Source organism: Diadema antillarum, unplaced genomic scaffold (assembly GCF_040938485.1).
Source record: "Diadema antillarum isolate AM-2024a unplaced genomic scaffold, OU_Dant_1.0 seq00000271_RagTag, whole genome shotgun sequence".
In the NCBI taxonomy this organism is placed as follows: Eukaryota; Metazoa; Echinodermata; class Echinoidea; order Diadematoida; family Diadematidae; genus Diadema; species Diadema antillarum.
In genome coordinates, this window is record NW_027271306.1 from 761,141 (window position 1) to 786,795 (window position 25,655).

General features: G+C 37.3%; 1 protein-coding gene across 1 annotated transcript in view; it reads right to left on the reverse strand.

Moving 5' to 3' along the window:
* Window positions 1–5,356: 5,356 nt before the first annotated feature.
* LOC139729944 (uncharacterized) overlaps window positions 5,357–25,655 on the reverse strand; it is a 55,209-nt gene continuing 34,910 nt past the window's right edge. The window contains exon 12 of the mRNA XM_071640865.1: window positions 5,357–5,496. Within this exon, the coding sequence (XP_071496966.1) occupies window positions 5,357–5,496 (140 nt within the window). The remainder of the gene's footprint in view (window positions 5,497–25,655) is intronic.

Consider the following 25,655-nt stretch of genomic DNA (forward strand, 5'->3'; position numbering starts at 1 on the left):
CAGAAGGGTATATTAGTCACGTTGTCCTGTGCAAAGCATGCACAGTACAGGTGTTTTATTGTTTTTATAGTTTGTGCTGTCACACAACGCAATCTTTTCCATATACTGATTCTTTCTGCCACTTTAGTACGATTTTAGTTTGGTTTTTTTTTAAGAAAAAGGGGGCCCAATCAACATGATCAATATGTTAATCATGATTGTAGTGTTACTTTGACATAAGTTGATTTGATTTGATTTATTGTCCATTATAGACTTCGCAGTCCAAGAAAGCACATAGAGTTAACGAGATGTCATGCAGACAGTTGATTATTTCGCTCAATCAAAGGGTTTATTTCTGAAGTACTCAGACACAATCACTAGCATGTATTCATGGTGCTTCATCATATAACCTATGTGTCTCACATCACAAAACATAGTCCAATATTAATTTCTAGCGCAGAAAAAAAAATCTGCAGTGTATAATATCGATATGATGTGCTCATATGAAAAGAATGTTCTTGAATCATGATAACTTTTCTTTTGATATGAAATGAATAATATCGTCTTCAGCTATGTATTTCTTTTTTCAGAAAGCAGAAAGATATGCAATACCGGCAAGGCCATATCCAGTCACTTAAGGTTGAAAACAATTGCTGATATTGGTGAGACTTAAAAACCTGTGGACTATGTTACCACTACGAATACCTCCAAATGATCTGGACGTCATATCCATCTTTTTCTTCAGAGTTATCTGATCACAATGATCAAGTGTCATGTTCCCATCACTTCTTTGCCTATAAAACTAGGGTTTCAGTGTTATTAGCGTGTAGAGTAGTAGACTGGGCACACGTACTTGCAATGCCTTCGTGCATCACTATTTCGTTTTTATAAAGATTCGATGCCTTGTACGGACCTAATTGATATCGTAAAGAGAAGCATCCCCGTGTGAATACCTTGAAGTGGCTTGGCTTTGCAGGAGGGCGCACTAACCGAGATTACCTTCCGGACACCTACGTTTGATGTTTGCTATACCCTACCGTCTGTGATGATCTTTTGCCGATTTACATCCTTAAAATTATAATCATGCCAAGAGAGGGATTTAGTTATCAGCTTCAAGGCACGTGCAAGTATGAATATGCTTGCTTGACTATGTGCTCATGAGTCTGTGTGTGTGTGCGCGCGCGCCTGTGTGTGTGTGTGTGTGTGTGTGTGTGTGCATTCCATGTACATGTATAGGCCGAATTCAATGTATGTTTATCTATAGGCCCATCATTCGTCCACAGTCTACTGACTACAACAGTCATCTTTCAAAATGGGAACTAAGAAATCATTTTGTTTGTCTAAATATATGTTGTGAGATAGAAGGAACCCATATAATGAAATACTCATTCAGAGATTTGGAAACACACAAGTACCAATAAAAACACTTACTCTGTTCCCAAATAATCCAAAATGGCCTCCAGAATGGCCGCCATTTCCTTTTTCTCTCATAACATTGCAATTGGGCAACCCCGATACGCACATTAAATGTCTATTGTTTTGAGACACAAGGAACCCAAGATTTTGATTCACACAAGTATAAGTAAAATCGCTTGAGTTCTTCCCAAAATCAAAATGGTTTCCAAAATGGCTATTTGTACTATCAACACAATTCTATTTACAAACAAAATAGTAATGCGAAGCAAATTTTAGACCTGTTTCAATGTACAAGGGAATTCAAAATATAGCAAAGTTTGATACTTAAACACTCCGAAGTTCCAGCTAAATCTTTACCTTAAACGTGCTCAAATTTTACTCAGGTATATTATGGATACCAAAAAAGGGTATTTGTATTTCCTATGCAATAATTGAAAGTTGAAATATATAAACTCACCTTATAGTAGATATCAACTGCATCTTGTTGGTAAAAATGAAACCAAAGTAGACTAGCACTGAATTACCATTTCATGTTCTTGGGGTGAAGAAAATAGACCATAATGTATGGTACAAAATCTTTTGTTTAGCCCCACAACTGATGATGGAATGTTTTCCTGATAGTGTAATAAGTGCCCATTTTAGGCGCCATTTTGGATTTTGTGAAGAGCTCAATATTGTTTTACTGGTACTTGTGTGTTTCAAAATCCCTTAATACTTACTTTAATTGGATTTCTTGTCTCTCAAAAGATATATTATTTAGACATTCAACGTGTGTATTGGGTTTAACTGGTTGAAAAGTTATGAGAAAATCGGAAATGGTGGCTATTTCGAAACCATTTTGGATTTATGAAAGAGTTCCAATGGGATTTTATCAGTACTTGTGTGTTTCAAAATTGTTTATTTTTTTCCTTAGTTCTATATGCTTCAAAACTTATAGCTACATTTATAAATATTGTATTACCTACATGAAAAGTTATGAGAAAAAACATTAAATGACGACTATTTCGGATTTCAGGAAGAGCCCGAGTGTTTTTTATTGGTGTTATTGTGTTTCAAAATCTCTGAATAAGTATTTTTGGGTGTTCCTTGTCTCTCAAAATATATTGATAGACATTAAAAATGTGCATTTGTGATACCTATTTGCAAAGTTATGAATAAAACATTAAATGGGAGGCAAGTTTTGGATTGCAGAAATGTCCAACGCCGGAGGAGGTGTTATGAGGACTTTCAATATGTTATTCTAGACGCATTTCTCAACACATTTCTAGACATATTCTTTAAAAGTCAGCTTCTTACCAAAATATTTAGGTTCAAGCCTATTTTGACATAAAGCTCTTGGCCCATTAGGCCATGGGGATAACTATAAAACCAGGAGAATTAAGCCCTGATGCCCGTCCACTATTATGATTGTGAACTTGGGTCGCAATATACAGAACGATCGTGCAATAAGTTTATGTCAACATATCATATAGGCACGTTTAGATCCACGTAGGTGTTTTAATCGTTCCCAGTACCACGATAAAAAGGTAACTAAATATATAAGAATATAATATGAATGCATAATTGAACATTAGGTGAACAAATTTCCGTTATATTTCCTGCACTTCCTTTCCGAGCTGGAATAGACTGTTTTGGTAACGTATTCAAATTCTATGCCTGCCTTGTTAACAAAAAGTTGCCCAACCACAAAGCTTGCCTGAGGATTGTCGGGGCTTGTCAGAGGCTTGCCGTACGTAGTAACATCTAAGTGAATTCCTATCAAAGGAATTTAATTGGAGGGAGCAGGTGATTGAAATTGTTAGAAGGATGTAGAGAAAGTAACATTCATTCTTTGGGATACGTTGAAAATGTTCATTGCCTTTTCATATCTTTAATACTTCTTTCTACGTACGGCTGATTTAAGTCGAGCTTTTGCAAACTCAAACAAGCTAGTCCGAGTTCAATAAGCCACTTCAAAATTAGCACTAGTCTGCACTGACCACTAGTTGTCTAGAACCTCAGACTTTACAAAGGATGGAAAATCTTTTAGAAGAGCAGTTGAAAACAGCCAAGCAGAAAACGGTAATTTTCGTATAAATGCCGCATGAATGTCTTTCGTTAACTCGATTGAAAAGAATACACCTGCACCTATGCATTCCAATAAGCACCTGGTTCTGGACTTCATACATGAATGTTTATAAATATTTTTCATGAAGACCATGTATTTAGTTTTTAAATATCTTGGTTATAAGTCAATTTCCAGAAAAGGTCTGTAATGACCTCTATAGGGCTTTTTACACTTGTAAATTTTTGCTTAGCCCCGGACCAACGGTGGGGCTAAGGGGGGGGGGGGGGGGGGGGGCCTTAGCCCCACCGTTGGTACGGGACTATCCTTAGCCCACTTTCTGTTTACACTCGTTTTTGCCAAAGTGGGCTAGCCCCACCGATAGTACGGGACTATCTGGCCCTGCAAAATAGCAGGGGTTAGCGCCGCAATTGCGGTGCCAAGCAAGTGAGTGTAAACAGAACGAAAAAATAATCCTGGGCTAAGCGACGGAGACGAAGTCCGACCCTCACTGACCAATCAGAAACGAGGTAATCAAGTGCTGCCGGTGCGTGCGTGTACGTGTACAGTACACAGCGTAATTATGAATATTCATGTGGTTTGGAAAGTCCGGGGCTAAGAAATACGAGTGTAAAAAGGTCAGTTTTCTCCTTAGCCCCGGACAAGAGATAGTACGGGACTAATTGGCGAGTGTAAAAAGCTGAAAAAATTGGTACGGGACTAACGATAGTCCTGGGTCAGAGAAAGTCCGGGGTTAAGAAACACAAGTGTAAAAAGCCCTTATGTGTTCATGCTCAGATTGTAAATGTGAACTTATGAACGTAATGTGACTTATTAACTTATTTATCCGTACTCATAAACACAAATTGATATATATATATATATAAATATATATATATATATATATATATATATATATATATATGTTTATATATATCTTCATATAATTTAGCCCTCATTCGTTGATGTTTTACACGGACGCCATGGTTCAGATTCACGACTGTTATTTCGGAGCAAGTTTTTTTCCAACTGTTACAATCTAGATCTACAATCTACAATTTATACTAAAGTAACAGACCTTATCACTCAGATTTATGAATTTCGAAACTGCATGTTCAAATCAAATTGGTTTTTACATGAGATTCTGACACCCCCCAAAAACAACAGCCCAAACAAACAAACAAACCAAACAAGCAAACAAACAACAAACAACAGGCCGGGAGTTGATTGAGGGGAACATGTGCATTTTCTCCGTTACCTCCTCTTCCTTCATAGTAATTCGACGCTGCTAGCTGATTATCATCTGGGTATGGTGGGAGCTAGGGGATTACTGACTGATATTTTCAAAATTTATACGCAATAAAAATTTCAATATTATTTCATTCTGTGCGAATGCCTTACGCGACATGTCTTCAAATCAGCGTAAAACGAAGAAATAGCGACCTTTGCCTTTTTTCACATTCCTTGCCTCAAGGGAGTCAGTTTCTCTTCATCTTACCATTAGTATAACAGATGTATTCTATAATTTTTGTACATGTTAGCATACCTAAAAATGGATTTGAAAGAATGAATGCTGTTCGTTTTTTTGTTGTATGACACTGTCTTTACTACGTTTGCCACATACCAAAGTAGAAAACACGGTTTACTATGCCGAGTATTTGTATGCTGGTTTTTTTTTTTTTATACAATTTGATACAACGAAAGTTGTTGGTTGTAGGCCCATATTGATGCGTCCGTTACTATACTTGAATCGAATACTTGAATCAAATACTTGAATCAAGGTTGTAGAACCAAAACAGTTTTCAATTATTTCTGCTTATAATTGATAAAATGCCCAAGATTTAGATTTTTGAAATTTGTTGCAAACATGCAACTCTCCTCTTAATCTCTAGACTTGCAATTTCATATTTTTGGCCTCTAGGTCTTTCCTGTATCGGCGTGGATCGGACAACGAAACATTGTGGTCATATAAAGGTTTTGGAACTCACGAGGTCTACTGCAGTAGAAGCAGAGTCTGCCAGTCTTTCCGCCTGAGCAATTCGTTTCACAGAAGGTATCTGAGGATGGAGATATAGAGAAGAAAAACATGTCAAGTGTGAAAATTTTGACTGTCACAGAAAAAAAGAAAGAAATAAAGCAGCGGTGAAATTCAAGTATCCCCAGACTGTCGAGTGTCAACTGCCTTGACGGTTTCATGCCTGTCGTCTGCTCAACTTTCAATTTCGACACCTTCGTCCCCGGTACGATTTCTGTGCCCGTCCTCGCACGAAGTGGTGAAAAGGGCACAATCACTGTCATGCCTATAATTCTATTTGATTATGAAATTACCTAAACGTTACTGATCGCAAAAACCCTCAACCCACCCCCCCCCCCCAAAAAAAAAGAAAAAAAACCCCAAAACAAAACAAAACAAAACGGAGTGCTAAGTGTAGTCTGTAGCTGCAAGAGAAAAGAAAACATGAAAAATAAGGAATTGGAGACGAGACCATATAGACGTATTCAGTAACAATGCTGAGCAGTATAAATCAATGTTACCAATTTTGAATCATCTATTGATTTATGCTGTCACCAGAGTGCTGTAGAAGTTCGCATTAAAGCTTACACTTAAATGCAAACAATCTTACAGTTCGTTGTATTTCAATACTTAATCATTCAATATGTGATTATTCATATTTCTATATATGCCCTACAAAGTTTGCTAAAAGCAGCCGTAATTCGACCTCTCAATCAATGTTTAATCTCATGAATAAAGGAGATAAACTATCAGAGTTAGATAAAGAATATGGTTATTAACGCTTTATCAAACACAGATATCAAAATATTTTTAATGAGCTTTACTATACTAGTATTATGTCACACTATAGTACCCAAAAGGTGATGATCAATAACCTAGAAACAACCCCTATCAGCCTAAGCGAAGGTTAGCATAATGAAATAAATGAAATGAAATGAAAATGAAATGAAATAGTAAACTGCTTGGGCACAACGTGAGACGTTGGGCAGTGATATGCAATGTCATCAAATGTATTGAATTATTACACGCATTTATTACATTTTTGGAGTAGAAATAATTTAGAAGCTTCGAGCAAATAAAAGCAGATTATAAAACACTGCGCACATAATACACGGAAAGCTCCTTGAAATATAAAAACTGTGTTTCAAAGTGTTTCACCTCATATTCAAGTTATTGATGGCAGATAATGTTATTAAGCCGTCGACATTTAATCTTTATCAAAAATATCTAAATATGAATATTTCTTATCCTTGATGTGACTTACTTAAAACCAGAAATTCTACACATTGAGTTTTGGTGTAATCACAATTTTCCAGTTTGTCGCTATTGCGAACGCGACCATGATAAGGAATTGAATCAATTGGAAACGTGTCAGGTTTCCATGAGAAATGCAACCCCCCAACAAACAAACAAACAAACAAACAAACAAACAAACAAACAAACCCAAGGCTCTCGATACGGGTCTCACACACTTTTCTCTCTTGCAACTTCATTTATTGGACCGAAAAATCAACCTGTCATGGTTATCACAGACGGGTGTGATAAAAGTCTAACAAATAACATGAAAACAAAAATAACGCATAAATACACGATCATGTCTTGAAGGATAACAAAATTGATATTCCATTTCATTCTGTGAGAACAGCAGAAATCACCAGTGGGGGAAACAAATAATTTTCAGCTTGATATCGACGATGTAAATAAAACCCGGTTAATCTTATTCTTGAGAAGATACCGGGAAAAGCTGTTTTCGTATAGTATTTGCATTTGCAAAAGCAATGGGGAGAGCGTGCGATCAAAATAAATGCACGAGGGATGACACAGTTGATTGTCAACAACAAAGAACAACTAACTTCCTATGATAACTAATCAAAAAAAAAAAAAACAACCTAATCTCGACAGAGGATTACCATGTGCTGAGCACATTATCATTATCATTATCATTAAATGAAATGAAACGAAATTTTGATATCCCAGGGTGAGTTATCGACTCGAGTCCGGTCATCTGAAAATGTTTGCGATTTCCCCTGCTGTAAAGGGGGGGGGGGGAATGGATGCAGATTGTATTGTGTGCAGAAAATAGAAAGGGAAAGCTCTTTTAAATGTCAAGGAGATCATATCAGCTAGCGGTGTATTTTCAGCGATGATCATGTTTAACCTGCGTCAAAATTGTCTCTGGCATTTGTCGATATTAGAGATGCGTAGACACACCCTTTGCTTTTCAGATAATAATTATTTTTGACGAAATGGCCGTTACAAAGGATGTTGGACGTGGCTTGAAAATTGAGTTGGTAAAACATTGCAAGCGCATGATAATGAAACACCTAAAACGCAATTATTGCGAAAGCGAAGGCAAGCAGACAACAGCTAGGGTGAAAATTTAGGAAATACAGTGTACCGGTAATCCCAGGTTAATAAAACTCGGTAACTCGAATTACCCGGACATCATCTGCAGAGACATAGCAATGTACGGACATAGAATTCACCTATCACAGCGCATTGGTGGATAGGAAGCACTAAATTATTGCCATTTTTGGAAATGTTGTTACAGTGACAAGATTCCATTCATCCTACGAAAAAAAAAATCACCTTCTGCCGCTGTCTGTTATGGGTTCTTGAGGACACATGTACATAGAAATTGTATTAGTCATCATCTGTATAATCCTGTTGTCATACCTTCCTTTAACATGAGAAAGTTTTGAATAGCGGAATTCTCTCGTCTATATACGCTAGGTATGCCATCGGGATCATGACAGACGAATCTAAACACAAACATTGCTAGCATGAGAAATATAGGAGAAATAGAAAGAGATGATATTTCCAGGAGCTCACATTATCCCATCGAGAGTCAAATACAGTTGAATTCTTGATAGAGCAAATCAATCCACGGACATTTCCCTGGCACTTTTACCCCGGGCGGAGACAATCATCCCAAATTGCCGAGCTACTAGTATTCATGATAGTTTTGCATTACTCATGTCAGCGACTTATTGTAGCGTGTCACCAGGGGAGGCCGATTCAATGACAGTAAGAGAGGGGTAGGGGAGGAATACATGATAAAGATGTGTGCAACGTATACACCGAGGTCCATGTTTATTCTCCACTGGCTATACGATACAATTCGACTATGATCCCCGAGTGCCAAAATAAATCAGTCATTTCAATCACGTCGTTTATGACTGAAATCATCTGTCTGACCGTGAGCTGGAAGATCCCTGAATAAACGCGATTATCTCCTCTTTCTTGTATACGTCTATCAACGTGATGGATAAATCCCATTCCCGCACTCCTTCTTAATTTGTATATATTCTCGACAGGAAGATATTCATATTTACCTGCTATGGCTTTAGCCTTTCTCGTGTACAAACTCGGGTCTTTATATTCGGTTGGTGTTATGTGAAGCTATATCATGATAATTTATACTTTTTAGTGTCAGTAGCAATTCGACACCTTGAGAGCTGTTTAATTACTCCACATATTGAATACTTAACTTTGTAGTGCAAAATGTATTTAGGGATTAAAAAAAACCGATAACATTGAACCTCAAACAAGTCTCACATCAACATTTACACGAAAAACCTTAAAAACCGACTGAGCGACTTCTGAAATAGAGCACATCTTATTTTGTCTATGCCACAGCCGTTTCATTATGTATCGCGTTCATTGCCAGAATAAAGAAGAATGGGTAGATCGAATAATGTCAGCATCGGTCACGGATCATGTACCTCCGTTACACTTGAACTTTCAAATATTGGTACGAATTATACAAGGATATAGGATTCTTTGTAAAGAAACTGTTGTGAGATTATAACAAATTGCATATCGTCAGTGAAGGGACAAAACCTTGTATCTCAAATTTTAGAGAAAATCACGTTTGTTTGTTTTTTATCAAATGTCAGATAATAAGTTAAGTTAAGTGATGTCCTGTCCAAATCTCAGATATCATTTCCTAAAATCAAGCCACCAAGATTATGTCAAAAGAAAGGAGACCCAATTTTTCTAGTGGGCTTTGTTGGCTGCCATGTCATTCGCTCTAATGAACATTTGACATATTTGAGATACGAGGTTTTGTCACCCTAACAGCGATTAGAAGTTCTTTGAGACGAAAGATCCTGAATAACAAGCGTTCTTTCTTTTTTTATCTTTGAACATGCACCGTAATCACGTGTTCGAACGTGTCTAGGTTGACCAATTGACATCTCAAGAAACAAAGGGGAATTGAAATAACAAAGAAGAAAGGGTCTGTGGTACCACTCTGAGGTCATCAATAAGATACGCAGCCAGAAAGCCAAACACGCCTGCTCTCATCTTTTATCATTCCACGATCAGACTATATATCCTCTCGGGACTTTCTTACACGATTAAATGTGGCACCAAACGAAAAAAAAAAGGTGTAGCGTTCAACGAATGTCAAAAAATCATATCAAGCTGAAGAAACTACAGAATAGGGAAGTTTCTCTCTTAAAAAAAAGTTTGATAAATAAAGACATTATATAGTGTTTTGGTCATATTTATCTTGTTACATAAAAACAATTTCAGACCGGTGTTCCCATCATTTGATTTGAGGAATTAAATTCTAGACTCATTCTCTTCTTGTTATATATGTCCGACCCCGCTTTAATTCGTCCTCAAGGTTTACATGTATTACGAGACACTTGAAGATAAATCTCCAAGATATTCCAAGCATAAGCTATAGTTAGTCATTACTGACGAGATGGGCAGGAGTGTGTGTGTGTGTGGGGGGGGGGGGGGGGAAGGGGGCAGGTGAGGCGGGTAGCCAGTAATCTTTGATGTGCAGTTGGACAAATAATTACAAATCAACGCTGCCTCACCAAGGAAGTGCTAGGTTCGTTTAGCTAAGACTTCATTGATCTCACTACCAGGCCGATACGACTGGCGATGCAGTACTGTGCTACAGGTGCTTCCGTGATCTGCTCAAATCACTGCCAATTGGCGCCTCGCGAGTTTGTTATATATCTGAAAGCCTAAAGCTGCCACCTCGGCAAAGTGAGTCGGAGAATATATACCCCACGATCGGTCACGAAGGAGGTGCGATCGTTCCCGCCATTCGGTCAATTGTTTATGCATATCCGAGGGTCTGCGGTATAAAGATTGGCACGACTGGTGGCCAATCATTGATAGAAACACCGCAATCGTGCGGTGTATACGGGGGTGAAAATGAAATGTAGAAAGGATATTTTCAAATAATACTTGAGAATGAAGACTCACAAGAAACTCTTGACAGAGAGGGCAAGGAGTCAGAAAACGATACGGGAGGCGGTGACCATCTTTGAGTGGCGTAAATAGGTCCTGTTGACGCCAATCGGTGCACTGGCAGGATGGAAAAGATAATCAGTGACACAGTAAAAGATTTCTTTGAATTGGAAGGTGCAATTGACAGCGGTGAGGGAGAAAGGTTAACCTCTTTTTGGTGTTATATTGACAAGTCAACATTCTCACGGCAGGTGGTGGTGTGCTTGCGTTAGCGAGAGAGGGAGAGAAAAAAAACCCCAAGAATTAAAGAAAGAAGGAAAAAGGAGTGAGAAAGGTCAGAAAATGTATGCGAATTTCAGTACTTAACACACAGACCAAGAGGCCTATATTAAAAGGAAATTTCGGTCTCAGTTAATCACTTTTAGAAGAAAACATAATCTAGGCATTATAACACTCGTGTTTTGTTTTGTTTTGTTTTGTTTTTGTGGTCATTCGATGATGCTTCGTCATCGATTTCGCCATCACATATGAATTCTTCAGAGTTAAAAATCAATGCGTGTGATCAGCTGAGAGATGACAACGGAAAGGGTAAAGAATACAAGAAAACAGGATTTTTTTCCACGTATGATTACGTATTAACCGTTTTAAACGAGTTCAATTTCAATGTTTGTGTTTATAGAGTTAACCATGGCGCATCTAATTGCTATCAGGCGGTCAGCTGCAGTTCTGACCGCCAATATTGTGATAACGACCGCTCCCTTACGAACTCGCTCCGTTCAGCGACGGTAATTTGCTCATCTCGTGGGGGAGATGGACCTGATAGTGTAAAGTGTTTGCCTACGGCATTGAATCCGCCAAGTTCAAATCTTCCAAATGCTCCCTGTGTTGAGCATTTAGAGGGCTTTTATGGTCGCAGTGTGTTATACACAACGATGTAAACAGCAATTTCCGCGGTGCATGTATGATAATCATGTACATGATGTATGTACATGTATATATACGTTTCTAGATTAGAAGAGGCAGGAATCTAAATGTTTGCAAAAGAAGTGTACAAAAGCGGAATGATCTTTAGTATTCGAACAGCACACAGAGAATACGTAACAGGTAATTTCGCTCCATCTCTCTCCCTTCTTTCACTGATCTAATAGGGCCTACGGGCGAAAGTTAATGGCCCGCATCACAGAGACAAATCACAAATTCAAGTTATAATTCCCTTTTCCCATTCCGGCTTTTAGACGACGCATTAAAGAGCAACATCCAGTGTGCACCGCGAATGTCCAAAAGGAAAGAAAAAACCACCCCCCCCCCTCCAAAAAAAAAAAAGAAAAGAAGAGAAAGGTAAGCAAGAACATCTACAAGCACACATCATTCAATTTCCACGTGAATAGGTTGTTCGCGTGTAAAAACAAATAACGCACTTCTAAACCTGTAACAGTTAGGAAGAAAGTACCTGAAATAAAATAAGACCATACTATTAACAGAATCATAGTCTTTTTCGATTGAAATATACTATACAATGAATACTGTATACTATGATAAAAAGTACACGGTATTTCAATACAGCTTTTCAGTAGGTTCAAATATTGATTTACAAACGATTTTCAACTATGTTATCATTTCTTTTAATTTTCTTTTAGGAGGTTTAAATAAGTGCCCTAGATGGTTTGGGAACATTCCTACATAATGTCCACAGTGTCGTATTTTGTGAGCCAAACGGATTCTTGAGTTATCTAATGAATGTTATTAAAGGTACGTCTTGTATATAAAATGAATAATTTTTGATAAAGGGGAAAAAATAGTTGAGAGCTGGAGGTAGCGAGTTTCTCGTGTATTTACAGATAAATGTTGGTGTTAAATAATCCAAACATTGTTATTGTCTAACCTTACCAACAACAAAAAGAGATAACAACTGGCGAAATAAAGGAACAGTATTTGTTATAAAGGAGGGATTTGTACAAAATATTTCAGCATTATTTCGTAAAACAAAACCAAAATGAAAATCTATTTAATTTGGACTTACCATAACATCCTCGTATGAGATTGCAGTATGGTGTATGGAGTTACAATAGAGTGTAATAAAGCATTAAGAAAGATTTTTTTTTTTTTTTTGGCAAAAGATGTTTTTGATATTCCTATTCCTTTGGCCAATTGTAAATATATATATTATATTAGTCATAACTATGATAATTCCAGGATAGATGATTATCAATTATCACTCATTAAGATTTTGTATGGTTCTTTTTGCCCAATATAAACCAACAATATGTACATCATAATCGATCTGCTGACGAACATTGAAATTCATAGTTTAAAGATGCATGGAATTTGTGTTAGCAATATTCAGAGATAATTGTTGCATTTAACCTAGAGGATATTTTCTGCAATTTTGCATTTGATATCTGAATATTAGGTCAGAAATGGTTCTTATTAGAAGTTAAAACAGTAATGTTGTCAGCAAACGATGAAATCTAGAAGTGATCTATGAGTTTATTGTGTTATCCATGTATACCAAAAAACAGTAGGGGACTAAGTATTAAACCTTAGTTAGGGGACTCCACTTTGGATATTTTGACATAGATAAATCTTGACCTTGTATTCATACAAATTGTACAGTTGCCTATCAGATAAGTAACTTTTATATCAAGAATAGGCTGGGCCTCGATCGTATACCATAATTATCTAATTTGTAAAGGAGAGTTTTGTGATCAATGATATCAAAGGCCTCACCTAAATCCATACATATGCCAAAATAATGCTCTCTTATTGAGAGAGTTTTTATATCATTTTATGTATTACAATAGTATAGTAAATAACATGCAATATCATTTTGTAAACATAAATTCACTGTGGTTGACGCAGTTGTTTTGCAAAGACAATCAGTCAGCTGTGGAATGGCGCATTTTTTTTCAGTAAACACATTGAAGCGCATTAATCTTCTGACTTCGAAATTGGAATATTTGACACACTTTGGTTTGGCACAGTTGCTGTTTCCTATATAAGCCGACCGTTAACGTAAAATGATGTGCATCAATCTACAAGATGAGAGACAACGAGTAAAGTCTTTTCTACGAGGCGCCATATCCATTTCCTTATTACTATTCAGATATAAACCTCTGCACTACTGAATGAATGGCCGACATAGAGTTGGAAATTGGCTCAATCTGTTTTCAATGTCTGTAAAGTTTATTTATTCATCTATTTATTAATTTTATTTATTTATCTTTCTTTCAATCTATCTATCTATATATACATACGTTTATATGCGTATATATATGTTTATAAATATATGTATATATATATATATGTATATTATGTATATATCATATACACACATATATATGTTTATATATACATTGTATATAATACGATGAGAAGAGACTGATACTGAGTCAGGCATAGATGTCCTATAAATCTTTTATTGGGTAGGTAAAATTTTTTAACTCAGTTGCCCTTTCCTAAGACGATATTTCATTATTTAAGATCTATATCAATACAAGCATTATCAAGGAATTCAGCGCACTTCAAGGCTGAAACAGAATTCATTCATTTTCACCCACTCTGTTTCCCTCCCCTACATCACGAGTTTCTCATTTTTCTTTACATATATATATATATATATATATATATATATACATATATATGTATATATATATATGCATATATATATATATATATATATATATATATAAACAAACAAACATACATATAATTTGTTTATGATATGTAGGTTATGGGTATATCATCAGTAAGCGGTAGTTTAAAGGGATGGTACAGTATTGGTGGAGATGAGAAATGGGCTTTTAACTTTTTGCGAGATACCAAGAAACACTTATGATATAGTACAGAGCATATACCATTTTAAGAGGAATCCAAAGTTTATTTGATAAAAATCGGGTTTGGAATGACTGAAACATCCAAGTAAAACAAAGCGATCGTAATAAAGTGTGGGTTCCACACTTTATAGAATCGCTCTTTTTGGGATATCTCAGCCATTTCAAAACCAATTTTCATCGAATAAACGTTGAATTCCTCATAGAATTACATTCTCTTGCATATTTCATGAGAGGTTTCTCATTATCTCACAAAAAAAAAGTGTTAGAAACCTGAAATTAGGTCTCAACCAATACTATACGATCCCTTTAACATAATTATCCTCTTCCCTTCTATTCTATGATGGTCATTCAAAGAAACGATTTTGGTAGAAAGGAAAAGCACTGATTGATTTTAATGATTCCCTGTCCACTGCATTTTGAATGCTTACACAATTTAACTATTTGATCGAAATCTATATTAATGGCATTTTTTATACCTCTCTCTCTCTCTCTCTCTATTATGTGTGTGTGTATGAATATATATGTACACAATTATACATATATATACATGTGTATATGGTAAAGGTATGAAACGCAGATTCAAATATTGCAGCATCTACTAACTGCGCAATCCTATCAGTGGCTTTAGCAGTACAATTATTGTTCCCCTTGCCTAGTGTTTCACTCGTAGTTTCTTTATGACAAAATCGAATTTCTACATAACTTCATCCTCGTCTGCTGATCTTAGTACCGCTCCACTCTAATCGTCGCAATAAAAACACGGACAACTTTTTGTAGTTCTGCTATAGTCACTACTTCTACTACTACTACTACTACTACTACTACTATTACTACTATTTATACTACTACTTATACTAATGGTAATAATTACAATTACGACGATATTGTTGTAAGAACGATACGATTGCAACAGACACTGTTGCTACAACTTCTTAACTTTTCTGTTCCCTTCCATATTCCCTGGCTTGTTATCTTGACTAGATATCGATCAACACTATATGGATGAATTTCAACGTTTGAGAAAATTGTTAATAGCTTCTTGTGAAGCAACTGCCCGAGACATACCTCCAGCGACCGTGGACGAAAATAGTACCAAGGTGATAACCATAGGAACCAAGAGAACGCAGATGGTACTTGTGTGTCTGATCCTTGTTGCCATTTTTTGTCTTATCGCCGAGCAGCCGAGGATTCTGCTGGTGGATTCGTCAAGTTCGAACGTCTTTTTCGTTTAAAGAGTCCACAGTTGCCGCATGTGAAGTTGCTTTATCTGGACCGTTATCCGTTCTAAAGTGAAATCACTAATTCGGTAAATAAGTATATATGTGCACGAAATTTTTGGCCTCCCAAAGACTTGTTGCGAAGTTGTTTGTGCGTTGGACTTAGTGTGCGATTGCGAAGTCCTTAGTTCTGATGGCTCCTTAACGAAGTGCTGCGTTTCTTTCTATCTATTTCCAATTGGCGGCGAAACGTGAAAAAAAATAGAGCTCTTTGGCATCAGAGCTGCGAGTGACAACAAGAACAACAACAACTTTTCTTTTACGAAACCCTGTTACAGCGGATACGTCAGTAGTGAAATAGCATAAACTCTGGGATGGGCGGTCGTTTTTGACGCTACAATCGAAGACTCTTATGATCGCACCGCTCGCTTAGCGCGCAGATAAGTAGGCAAACTGAGAATGATTCCGTGGCGCACGTGTCCTTTCTCTCTCTCGCAGAGCGGTCCATTAAAGTCGAAGATGAGACGCATGATGACACACCTTCTTAGTACATAAATCTATGACGTTTCACTTCCTGCTCGCGGTACAGGGAGAGAGATCGAGATGGTGGGGGGGGGGGGGGGGAGGGGGGATCGAGAGCCAGACCAGCCAGATTCGAGGAAAAAAATCCTTTCCGGGGGCACTATATTCAGGAAAGACTGCCGAAAAGTTTCTGACCACTCCAACAAGCTACATATAAAACTCACAAGACTGCCATTGAGCGATTTGCGGTGTTCAAGTCAATAAGACGTACGCATGAATGTTTAGGTCTATAAGATATTCTGTATGTATTTGATTATTTATGTTAATATATATTTATCCAGATTACACGGATAACATAATCATGTGACTGTATTGAGCCCATAAACATCTGATGTTCACTATACCCATAAAATATCACATAAACACGAACACAGACACACACAGTTTGCTCAAGAATGTGACAGCGCTCTTCGAAGCCTACCAAAAGGCATTCCAGGAGAGAAAAAAATGTAGGCCTATAAACTGTCTTTTGAACACAATCTTTATTGAATTCCTTCTCAGTGCGACTATGACTACTTTTATCAGCTCAAGATAGCGCCAAGAATATAATAATTCTGTAAATGTAATTTTCTCAGTTTTGGAAAACTGTGTGTGTGTGTGTGTGTGTGTGTGTGTGTGTGTGTGTGTGTGTGTTTGTGTAGTAATTCGTATCTCTTGACAAAGGGCATATAGGATGCCCGAAAATATGCCCGTTGTACGTAAACTGTTGGTGTTGACAGAATGATAAATTCTGGAGTCCTATTGATGATATATCTGTACGCATGTATGTATGTATGTATGTATGTATATATGTACAATATATATACATATTTCTCCACTTCGTACACTTCGGTATGTATATATATATATATATATATATATATATATATATACATATAGATGTATATCATGTACACATAAGAACTGAATTGAAATTGAATTTAATTAAATTGAAGAACTGTGATTAAAGCTCTAATAAGCTAATTGGTAGTTAAGACCCCTAGGTTACCATCCCTTTAAGAACACTCGTACCCTCTTTGCTCGTAGTGTGTTATGTAGGGTCATGTAGCCGATAATGGAAGTGCTTTTCACAAATCTAAAAAAAAAGGGGTGGGGTCTTCGACTAATTTCCTTCTATTTTTCTTTATCTACATAATATGTAGACGCTCAAATTATTGCGGTTCGGATCATCGTCATCATGAAAAATAATACTTGATGGTTCATTGCATATTCAGTTTGCCCAGTCAAAACTCGTTTATACATCTTCTGTATGATACCCTCCAGTGTTCTGAACGGTTTCTGGATCACTGATTATCTGCTGCACGTCATGAAAGCACGTGACTGAGTGGAGAGATATTTCCCTTTGGATAAGGACAGTTGCCGATGCCAGCATCAAGTCGTTCTATCCGTTTTAAATAGTTGCTCGCCGAACAAAGGTCGACATAGCACACGATTGCGTGTTGTTGGTTTAATGACAATGATGATATACTCTTGTCAGCATACAGATGAGCTTATGCGGCGGGGGTGGGGTGGGGTAGCCTCTTTACCTGCTATATTTGGTGTTTCCATGAAATTGACAATAGACGTAACTCCAAAGCAAAGCTAAACCAAGCCATGAAAGAATCATGCTTCGATTCATTCAGACACAAAGGCTAGACTTACACCTTTATCAGTGACGTGTTGCCATGTGTCCGTCTGTCGGAACACTGTTGCACTGTACCACCTACGAATTTCCCGCTCTTCCGGTGTCCCGAATGTATCAAATCACTCGTGGGCTGATTGAGCCGGCGGAACACGGGAACTTCGCCGTGTCCGTTATCATTGGGTATGGAATACTACTATGAGCTCATCAAGTGGTTGGTAGCAGACTTAGCAAAGCATCTAGCACTATCCAGGATCATAGACGATCAGAACGAAGCCTTTTACGGTCTTAGCGGTGTTCTCTCACACGATCTTTCCGTAATGGAGGCGCAGAAGCGCGATGATAATTGAGAAGGCTCAATATTCTAACCGAATTTTTAAAAGATAGCAATCTTTGGGCTTTTAATCGGTTTCATTAGGGACCTCTTAAAGCGGTCATCCCCTAAGTGCAAAGAGGTCGAGTAGTTCTACATAATATAATGGACGATCAAGTTTCCTTAAAAACAAAGAAGAGGCAAACAGCCTCTCCCATTAAAACGCGCACTGATGTTTGCGTGATATGAGTGCGAGTTCAAAGGTGCAACCGTCTTTCATGCATGACAAAACGAGCAGAAATCGAAAGATCGTTGATGAATAATGCTTCCCGGGACGCAATTTGAAGGATCGTAAGTGTGTGAAAACGAGCATAACATCACTTTGCTAGAAAAGCATAAATGCGTTCGTGTATCAAAATATTTAATCCATCTCTCACATGATGAATAACCGACGAACTCCTCTGTCATGACATTGTTTGCAGTGGCATTTGCAATGTTTCATTGCGCATCGTTAAGACGGTAATGATTGCAAATCAGTTCGTAGAAATCATCCTCATGATGTTTAAAAGGGAAGATTCCCCAAATTGTGGATTGAGTGAACGCAGCAATTTTATATCGTACAGAATGCATCAGTGAATTTTACGGAAAATCTGACAATCCGTTCAAAACTTATGAATTGTTTTAAGTTCCGGCGCCGCCATCACTCTGGATGAGAAGACTATAATTTGGGACATTACTGCAGAACAACAATGTAATGAAAATATAATGATAATGTGGGGTTTGTTTTTTAGTTTTCTAACATAATGAAAGAATAATGGCTTCATTTTTTTTTCAGAAAGCAGGGGAAGCGATGTTACCATAAACATAAGTTACGTCAGTAACAAGTTAAAGGAATGCCTCCTTTTCATTAAAAAAATGAAATTGGATGGAATTCCCTTTCCTTTCTTTATTTAAAAAACAAAATCATTGTCCGATTGTCCGACTGATGTTTTCTACTGATATTGATGCATTCACAGAATCCACGTGAATTGGGGAAAATTCCCCTTAAATAACTCTGTCATTACCATTGACAACCACGTTGTAAGGGATTTCCACATTTAAAGAAAAAAAGAAAGAAAGAAACAGAACAATCAATACTTAATCCGCGATAAACATGCCCACACGAGATCTTAATGTTTTCTACTCAGCTTTTAAACAATTCTCCCCTTGAGATGTGTAGATTACTGACATCTATTCATGTATCTAAATGGTATTTTGATGCATCTGTACGAGTGTTTCCATATAGGCATTTCACTTTACATTTCGTTTAACATGCTTGATTCTGTTTTATAACTATGCTTGTATCTCTCTCGTTGCTCGTTGCTGACAAAGTACGAAACACGCAACGAACCAGTTTGTTTGTTTGTTTGTTTGTTTGTTTGTTTGCTTGTTTTTTGACTTGATATGGGTAGAGTGGATTACGACTCGGTCGAATCCCAAGATACAGAAAGTCTTCGTATATCAATAGCTCTGAAATTTGAAATATCGTCGCTGTCATTTCCCGAAGGTTGCGATACGGTATGACAAATGAATGCTCGACTTACGCCTTCAGTGCTCGTTGTACAAGATTTGAGGTAGGGAATGAGGATAATAAGGTCATTTTGCCATTTTTGCAATCTGAATTGTCCCTCTCTGATATGTGACATTCTGCTGAGAAGAGCAATAAAAATAATGCTGAAGGCTGACGTCATCCCGAGATGACTGTGCGGGATTTCACGCAGATAATCATGCCTAATTCTCATCTGTTGAATTAATCTCCACCACAGAATTTCGAATCATTCTTCTTCTTCTTCTTCTTCTTCTTTTCAGTGGAATAATTACAAACTCTGCATATTGCAGTGTTACAGCACGTGATATGCTTCATGCTTCAATGTCTATATGTTTGAAAAATAAGAACGTTAATAATAATGATAATAATAATAATGATTAAAAAATAATGATTATTATTATTATTGTTATATCTGAGCATTTATCAATTAAGCCCGCTGGACTGTCTAAAGTAACTGAAGTCGTTCGTCGCTTCAACGAGCTACAAAGTCACAAAAATAGGAAAAGACGCAAGCACTGGGCAGCAGTGTAACAAGAAGACACAATCTTATCAGGAATCCCCTCCGAGTTGTAGTTGCGACACAGACTTGGAATACTTGATAGTAGGTGACATGCTCCATGTCGATATGTTCCGAAATGAGCAGTCAAATCAAAGGTAACCTTTGTTTCACGGATAAACGCACCGAATCATTACACTCCCTTGGTGAGAGTATAGGAGACTCCCCGCTCTCATTGATCACGTTTGATCGTCTTTGAGAACATCTGAGCGAGCGCGTCATCTCGTGTCCATGGAAACAGACAAAAGGGAGGTCCCTTCAACGGGGATGAGATTACGTTTTTACAATGCGCATGGCAAAAATATTCATCAAGCTCCTAATGCCGATGATAAACCTACCCAAGATAATGATGATGATGATAAAAATGGAGCTGATACCAATCATGTTAGTCATCAAGATCACACTCTCTGGATATTAGGGAGCTTTTTAGATTTTCGCGACGGAGACGTTCAAAGGAAAAAAAAACTGTTGTCAGCATGCGCAGAAGCGCGCGTCAAGTCGATCTATCTTTATCTTGCGTCGCCTGAGTTTTTCACTACGCGTACTGGGCTACTTTCACGTCCGCACAGTTTGCAACGTAGAGAGCTACTTCATGCACCGATCATAGCAATGGGGGCGCGATTTTATTTTTTATACGTTGCGTCTCAGCGTAATCTACTTTTTAGCACGACGCAAGGGAGAGGAGAACGTCCAGAGCAAGCGTCGGCTCAAACGTCCGCGCGTCAAAATCTAAAGCCCCCTACTATCAAGCTGTGTCAAGAGCAGTTAGACTCTTCCCATGATCCTTCCACATAAACACAGCAATGTCTTCATGATTTTCCCATCCCATATCAGTATTCATTGGAGGGGGTGCATTAAGGGGCTGTAGCCATGCACTTTGCCAACCTCTTCCGGCAATTGCTGTTGAGATCAATTACAAGATATATGCATCGTGAATAAGTCAATGGTTTGGAGAGAATGGAAGGGACAAAGCATATTATAATTTTTTTTAGGATGGGGCATACATTTTATGGGCAGTTTTTAGGGCAGTTTTCTCTGAGCTTTTGTGCGAAAACGAGGCTCAAATCCCTATAATTCGTTGAAGTATAGTATAACGGGACCGATATCTACTGACATCGATGAGCAGTATGATGTGTCCGCCAAAGATGAGACAGTTGAAATAAGGATATTGGCTTATTACAATCTTCGAAAACTACATTAATGACATAAAACATTGTAAAAAGGCGACTACTATGACAACTAGTACTCGGCTTCAACATCTAAGCAGCTATCAATGAAACAAACGATATGAATTTCATCTTGACAATTACAACGTGCAAACAAATATTACAAACACACAATGAACTTGATTAGGATAAAGGATAAGATTTTGGTGAGCATTGCAACGAAGAACTGATGGTTTCGATGAAAATCAGTTCTGCTGTCACCCACCTTATGTGCAATACTTCTAAAGTCCATTAATTCTATAGCTCATAATCTTTAGCGAGAATACAATACAGATGACACTGTGAAGGGGAATTTTCCTCTCCGTTTAGCCCTTTTATGCGAGATAATAAATTAGGCAGTTTCGGCAATAATCAAAGAAATTTGATTTGTACAGCCTTTGTACATAGTGGATATTTCTGAGCTTGATGATTCCCTCATTATCTTATGGTAGCCTGCCTTTTAACTCAAATTATGCTCGGTCGGCTAGAGTGGATTTGAAGATGTCCGCTTAAGTATTATGCCCACTCTCTGACTTGGAGCGAAAGAAAAAAAATAGCTGAGCATCAAGTAATGAATAGATTTGTTTCGATCACATTAAGTGACTGATTGATGAGGACTCAATTTGGGGCAAACCTGTAATGCCCGTTGATAGTCCTTTCACCGACGCTCTTCTGTTGACCTTACAATCAATCGGTGCATCTTTTTCCTGTTTTCATTGTTTTTATGTCAGAGAAAACCAAACAAACATCGCTGATGCCACTAGGAATGGGTCATAGTCAGAAGAAGCAGATTGACATTATGTTGTGAAGCTCAAAGGTTTGGAAAAATGTGTAGATTAAAAGAAACGTTTCTTTTATGCCACAGAGATGGCATATGAAGGAATGGAAAATATTCTGTTTAGTTCCTTTTTTGCATGTGTAAAGTAAAAATAAAAAAGGGTTACGTAATACTTGAATCTTTTCGAAGACGTTGTAATTAGTGAAATTACACCGAAATTTGCCCTCAATTGCTCAAGTTAAACCTCACGATGTAATCAATTAAGGCTTATGGGCTGACAGGCAGCAAGCCTTGTTGCCACTGTATAGTCGTATGGCCCTACTATCCCGTGGTGACGAAATATTTCGACCCGTCATTCATTCCAGACCACAAACACGTTCATAATTTCACGGTTGATGCAATTCATGACATGGTGATATAGGCCTTTCCGAAATTCAGAGCATTAAAAAGAAAACCGCTGCGCGCTCCGCGACTCAAAGTCAGTGTAAAATTCGGCACCACAGTCTTTTGAATTTGGACGAGAACGATTTCAGATTTCACGGTGGTGTTCAGTTTTGCTGTAAACACGTCGTGATGTGCAAAGGTTTTTGTTTAGCTTCAGACCCTCAAAACCAAAACTTCTCAGTAAATTAACCTCCCCCCTCCCCGCAAAACAAAGAAAGCAAAATAAAGCATTACATATAACACAACAACTAAGTAGACTAGACTTTCGAAGAATAAACTAGATAAATAAAAATGCATCAGCAGAAAATTTCTAGTTCAAGCAAACCCATTTCGTCCGATTCTCTGTCAAATTTCATCAGCTTCTCTCACTTATAAACTGTGGCAAATTGGGAAAGAGATAATGTGTATGCATTCTCGTCAGGTAGCCAGAGCTTTTATAGAAAAGAAATGAGGGAAAGCACAAGAAGGAGAAACGTCCCATAATCAGAATTACTTGTAACGCAACAAGCACCAATTGCTTACCTGTTGTTTGTATGTTTTTGTGTGCTTTTCTCTTAGTTTGGTTCAGAATCTTGTGGGTAGTAGTCTTACCGCTTAATGCAAAGAGTTTTTTTTTTTGAAACAAGAATGAGATGATCTATTTTGATGTTCAAATAAAGTTCTAGCTCCGAAAAATAACAAAATTTGCATTCTCTGCAGGAGAGAAAACAAAAAGCCTGCTCTAGGGAATGAACAGTGGTATCAAGTTTATTATCCTGATTTTGTCGAAGGAACCTATCAATTGATTTTAGTAAGTGGCATAAAGTTGTCGTAGAATCTCCTAAAGGATGACATCAATGATACGAAATTAACTCCCTATAGGACGATTCTCAGAAATACTAAGAAAAAAAAACGGGTTTACGTCGCTCTCAATGTCTGTTTATCTAAACTTGCGCCTGCACAATGAAGTATAAGAAAAGCAGTTGTGATGAGAGTGCTTCGGCTTCCTTGCTGACAGAAATTCGGTCTGATGACGTCATCAGCGGAAACTGTCAAGAATCACTCCCCCGTTGTGGATACCCGACCAATGACGTAAAGGGCAATTCCAGAGTTGCGGACATTATACATTTATAGATTTTTTTGTGACTTTGTGGGCTTATTTCAACAACAACATTCCGAGTTTCGATTAGTTTGGTAGATAAGGGGGGGGGGGGGGGGCGGGGGCTACTACACAAAATGCTTGCCGTGACGGACATTACATTTTTTTACACGATTATTTACCTCCATGTGGATATGTTGAAAAATTTATAAATCAGAGCATATTATATGTAAACGAAATTTTCTTTTGAAATAGGCGCTCAGGTCCTGTTTAAGTTGTAGATTTGTATTAAAACACATTCAGCATTTTATGCTCCAGGCAGACAGGTTCACAATGTAGCGTTACGGACATTACATTTTTAGCGTTGTCCACTTTTTAAAGTATTCATATCAAAATATTCATACTTCAACACAGTTCTTACCTCAGACAAGGCCTATGCACTGTATGAGTGTTTTTGGTCCATTCTTAACCATAAACTACTTGGAAATGAATGCTGAAGCGTTGACAAATATGGAATAATGAGAGTCAAAGATTGTGTTTTTACAAAAATTGTCAAAAACTTTGCCCCTAATTTTTTTTCAAGAAAAGAATGCCTAAATGCACTTCAGTTATATCACTCAATACCAAATACCACTCAAAATGAAAGAACTTGACAAATTCTAGAATTTGATACATGAACTAAATTTGTCCCTGTAGCTTATATATTTTAGAAATTATTGCAGATTTATGATTTTTATTAAAAGTATTATAAATTTTTTTCGCAGAATTGCCAGAAAAAAAAAACACGCTCTTTTCTTTTGTTGGTGCTCGCATGAATACAGCTGGAAGGTATTGCATTTTAGCAGTCTACTAGAAAGTGTGTGGGAAATTACCGAGACCTGACAGTGACGTCAGTCGTACTGCAGGTGAGTTCTGCTCATGTACTACACAAACGCAGAAATTATGAGAGACCGTGTTGAATCCACAAACGTTGAAACGCCCACTAATGTTGAAAACATCAACCACTAATGTAGAAAATTTCAACTAAAAATATAAAAACGAACAGCGCCTATTAATGTCAAAACGCCCACTAGTGTAGTGACGCAGCAGTGTACACCAACCACATGTGTGGAAAGATATACATGTACATGTATGATAGACTCCACTGTATGTGGTTTGTTGCGGCTTGGTCTAATTCCTACTTTGTCTAGCACAAAGAGTCTGAAATTCCTACTTAACTTTAATTGAATGAATTCAGATTAATTTAATCCTTAACCTTAACTGAAATCCTAATCTATCACAATAATTATATACACGTATAATGTGTATTAGTCCTAATCGCAGGGAAGGTAAGTTCGACATGCAAAAAAAGTTAACTAAAAATGGGAGAGCATTAAATCAAACAAACCCGAAGTCGCTTTTATGTCTACATGAGTGGGTGTTACGCATATGATGTATGATCTACACAAATTTAAAAACACCACCAAAATAAAAACATATCAAAGAAAACAGAAAGCACGATCGTTTTAATTTCTGTATTAGTGAGTGTGACGCGTGTACTTCTACATCATTGGTTGATACCAGCGTTCACAAACGGACAAACGCCAATAGAATGATCAAAAAAGGATATCAAAGAAAAAAAAAAGAAAGCACAAAGTCTTTTTCATAACTACTTAATATCTACCGGCGTCCATGAATGTAAAAATGGCCCACAAAATAATCAATCAGAATTAATACATTTCAAAGAGAGAGAGAGAGAGAGAGAAAAAAAAAGAAAGCAGGCAGTCTTTTTCA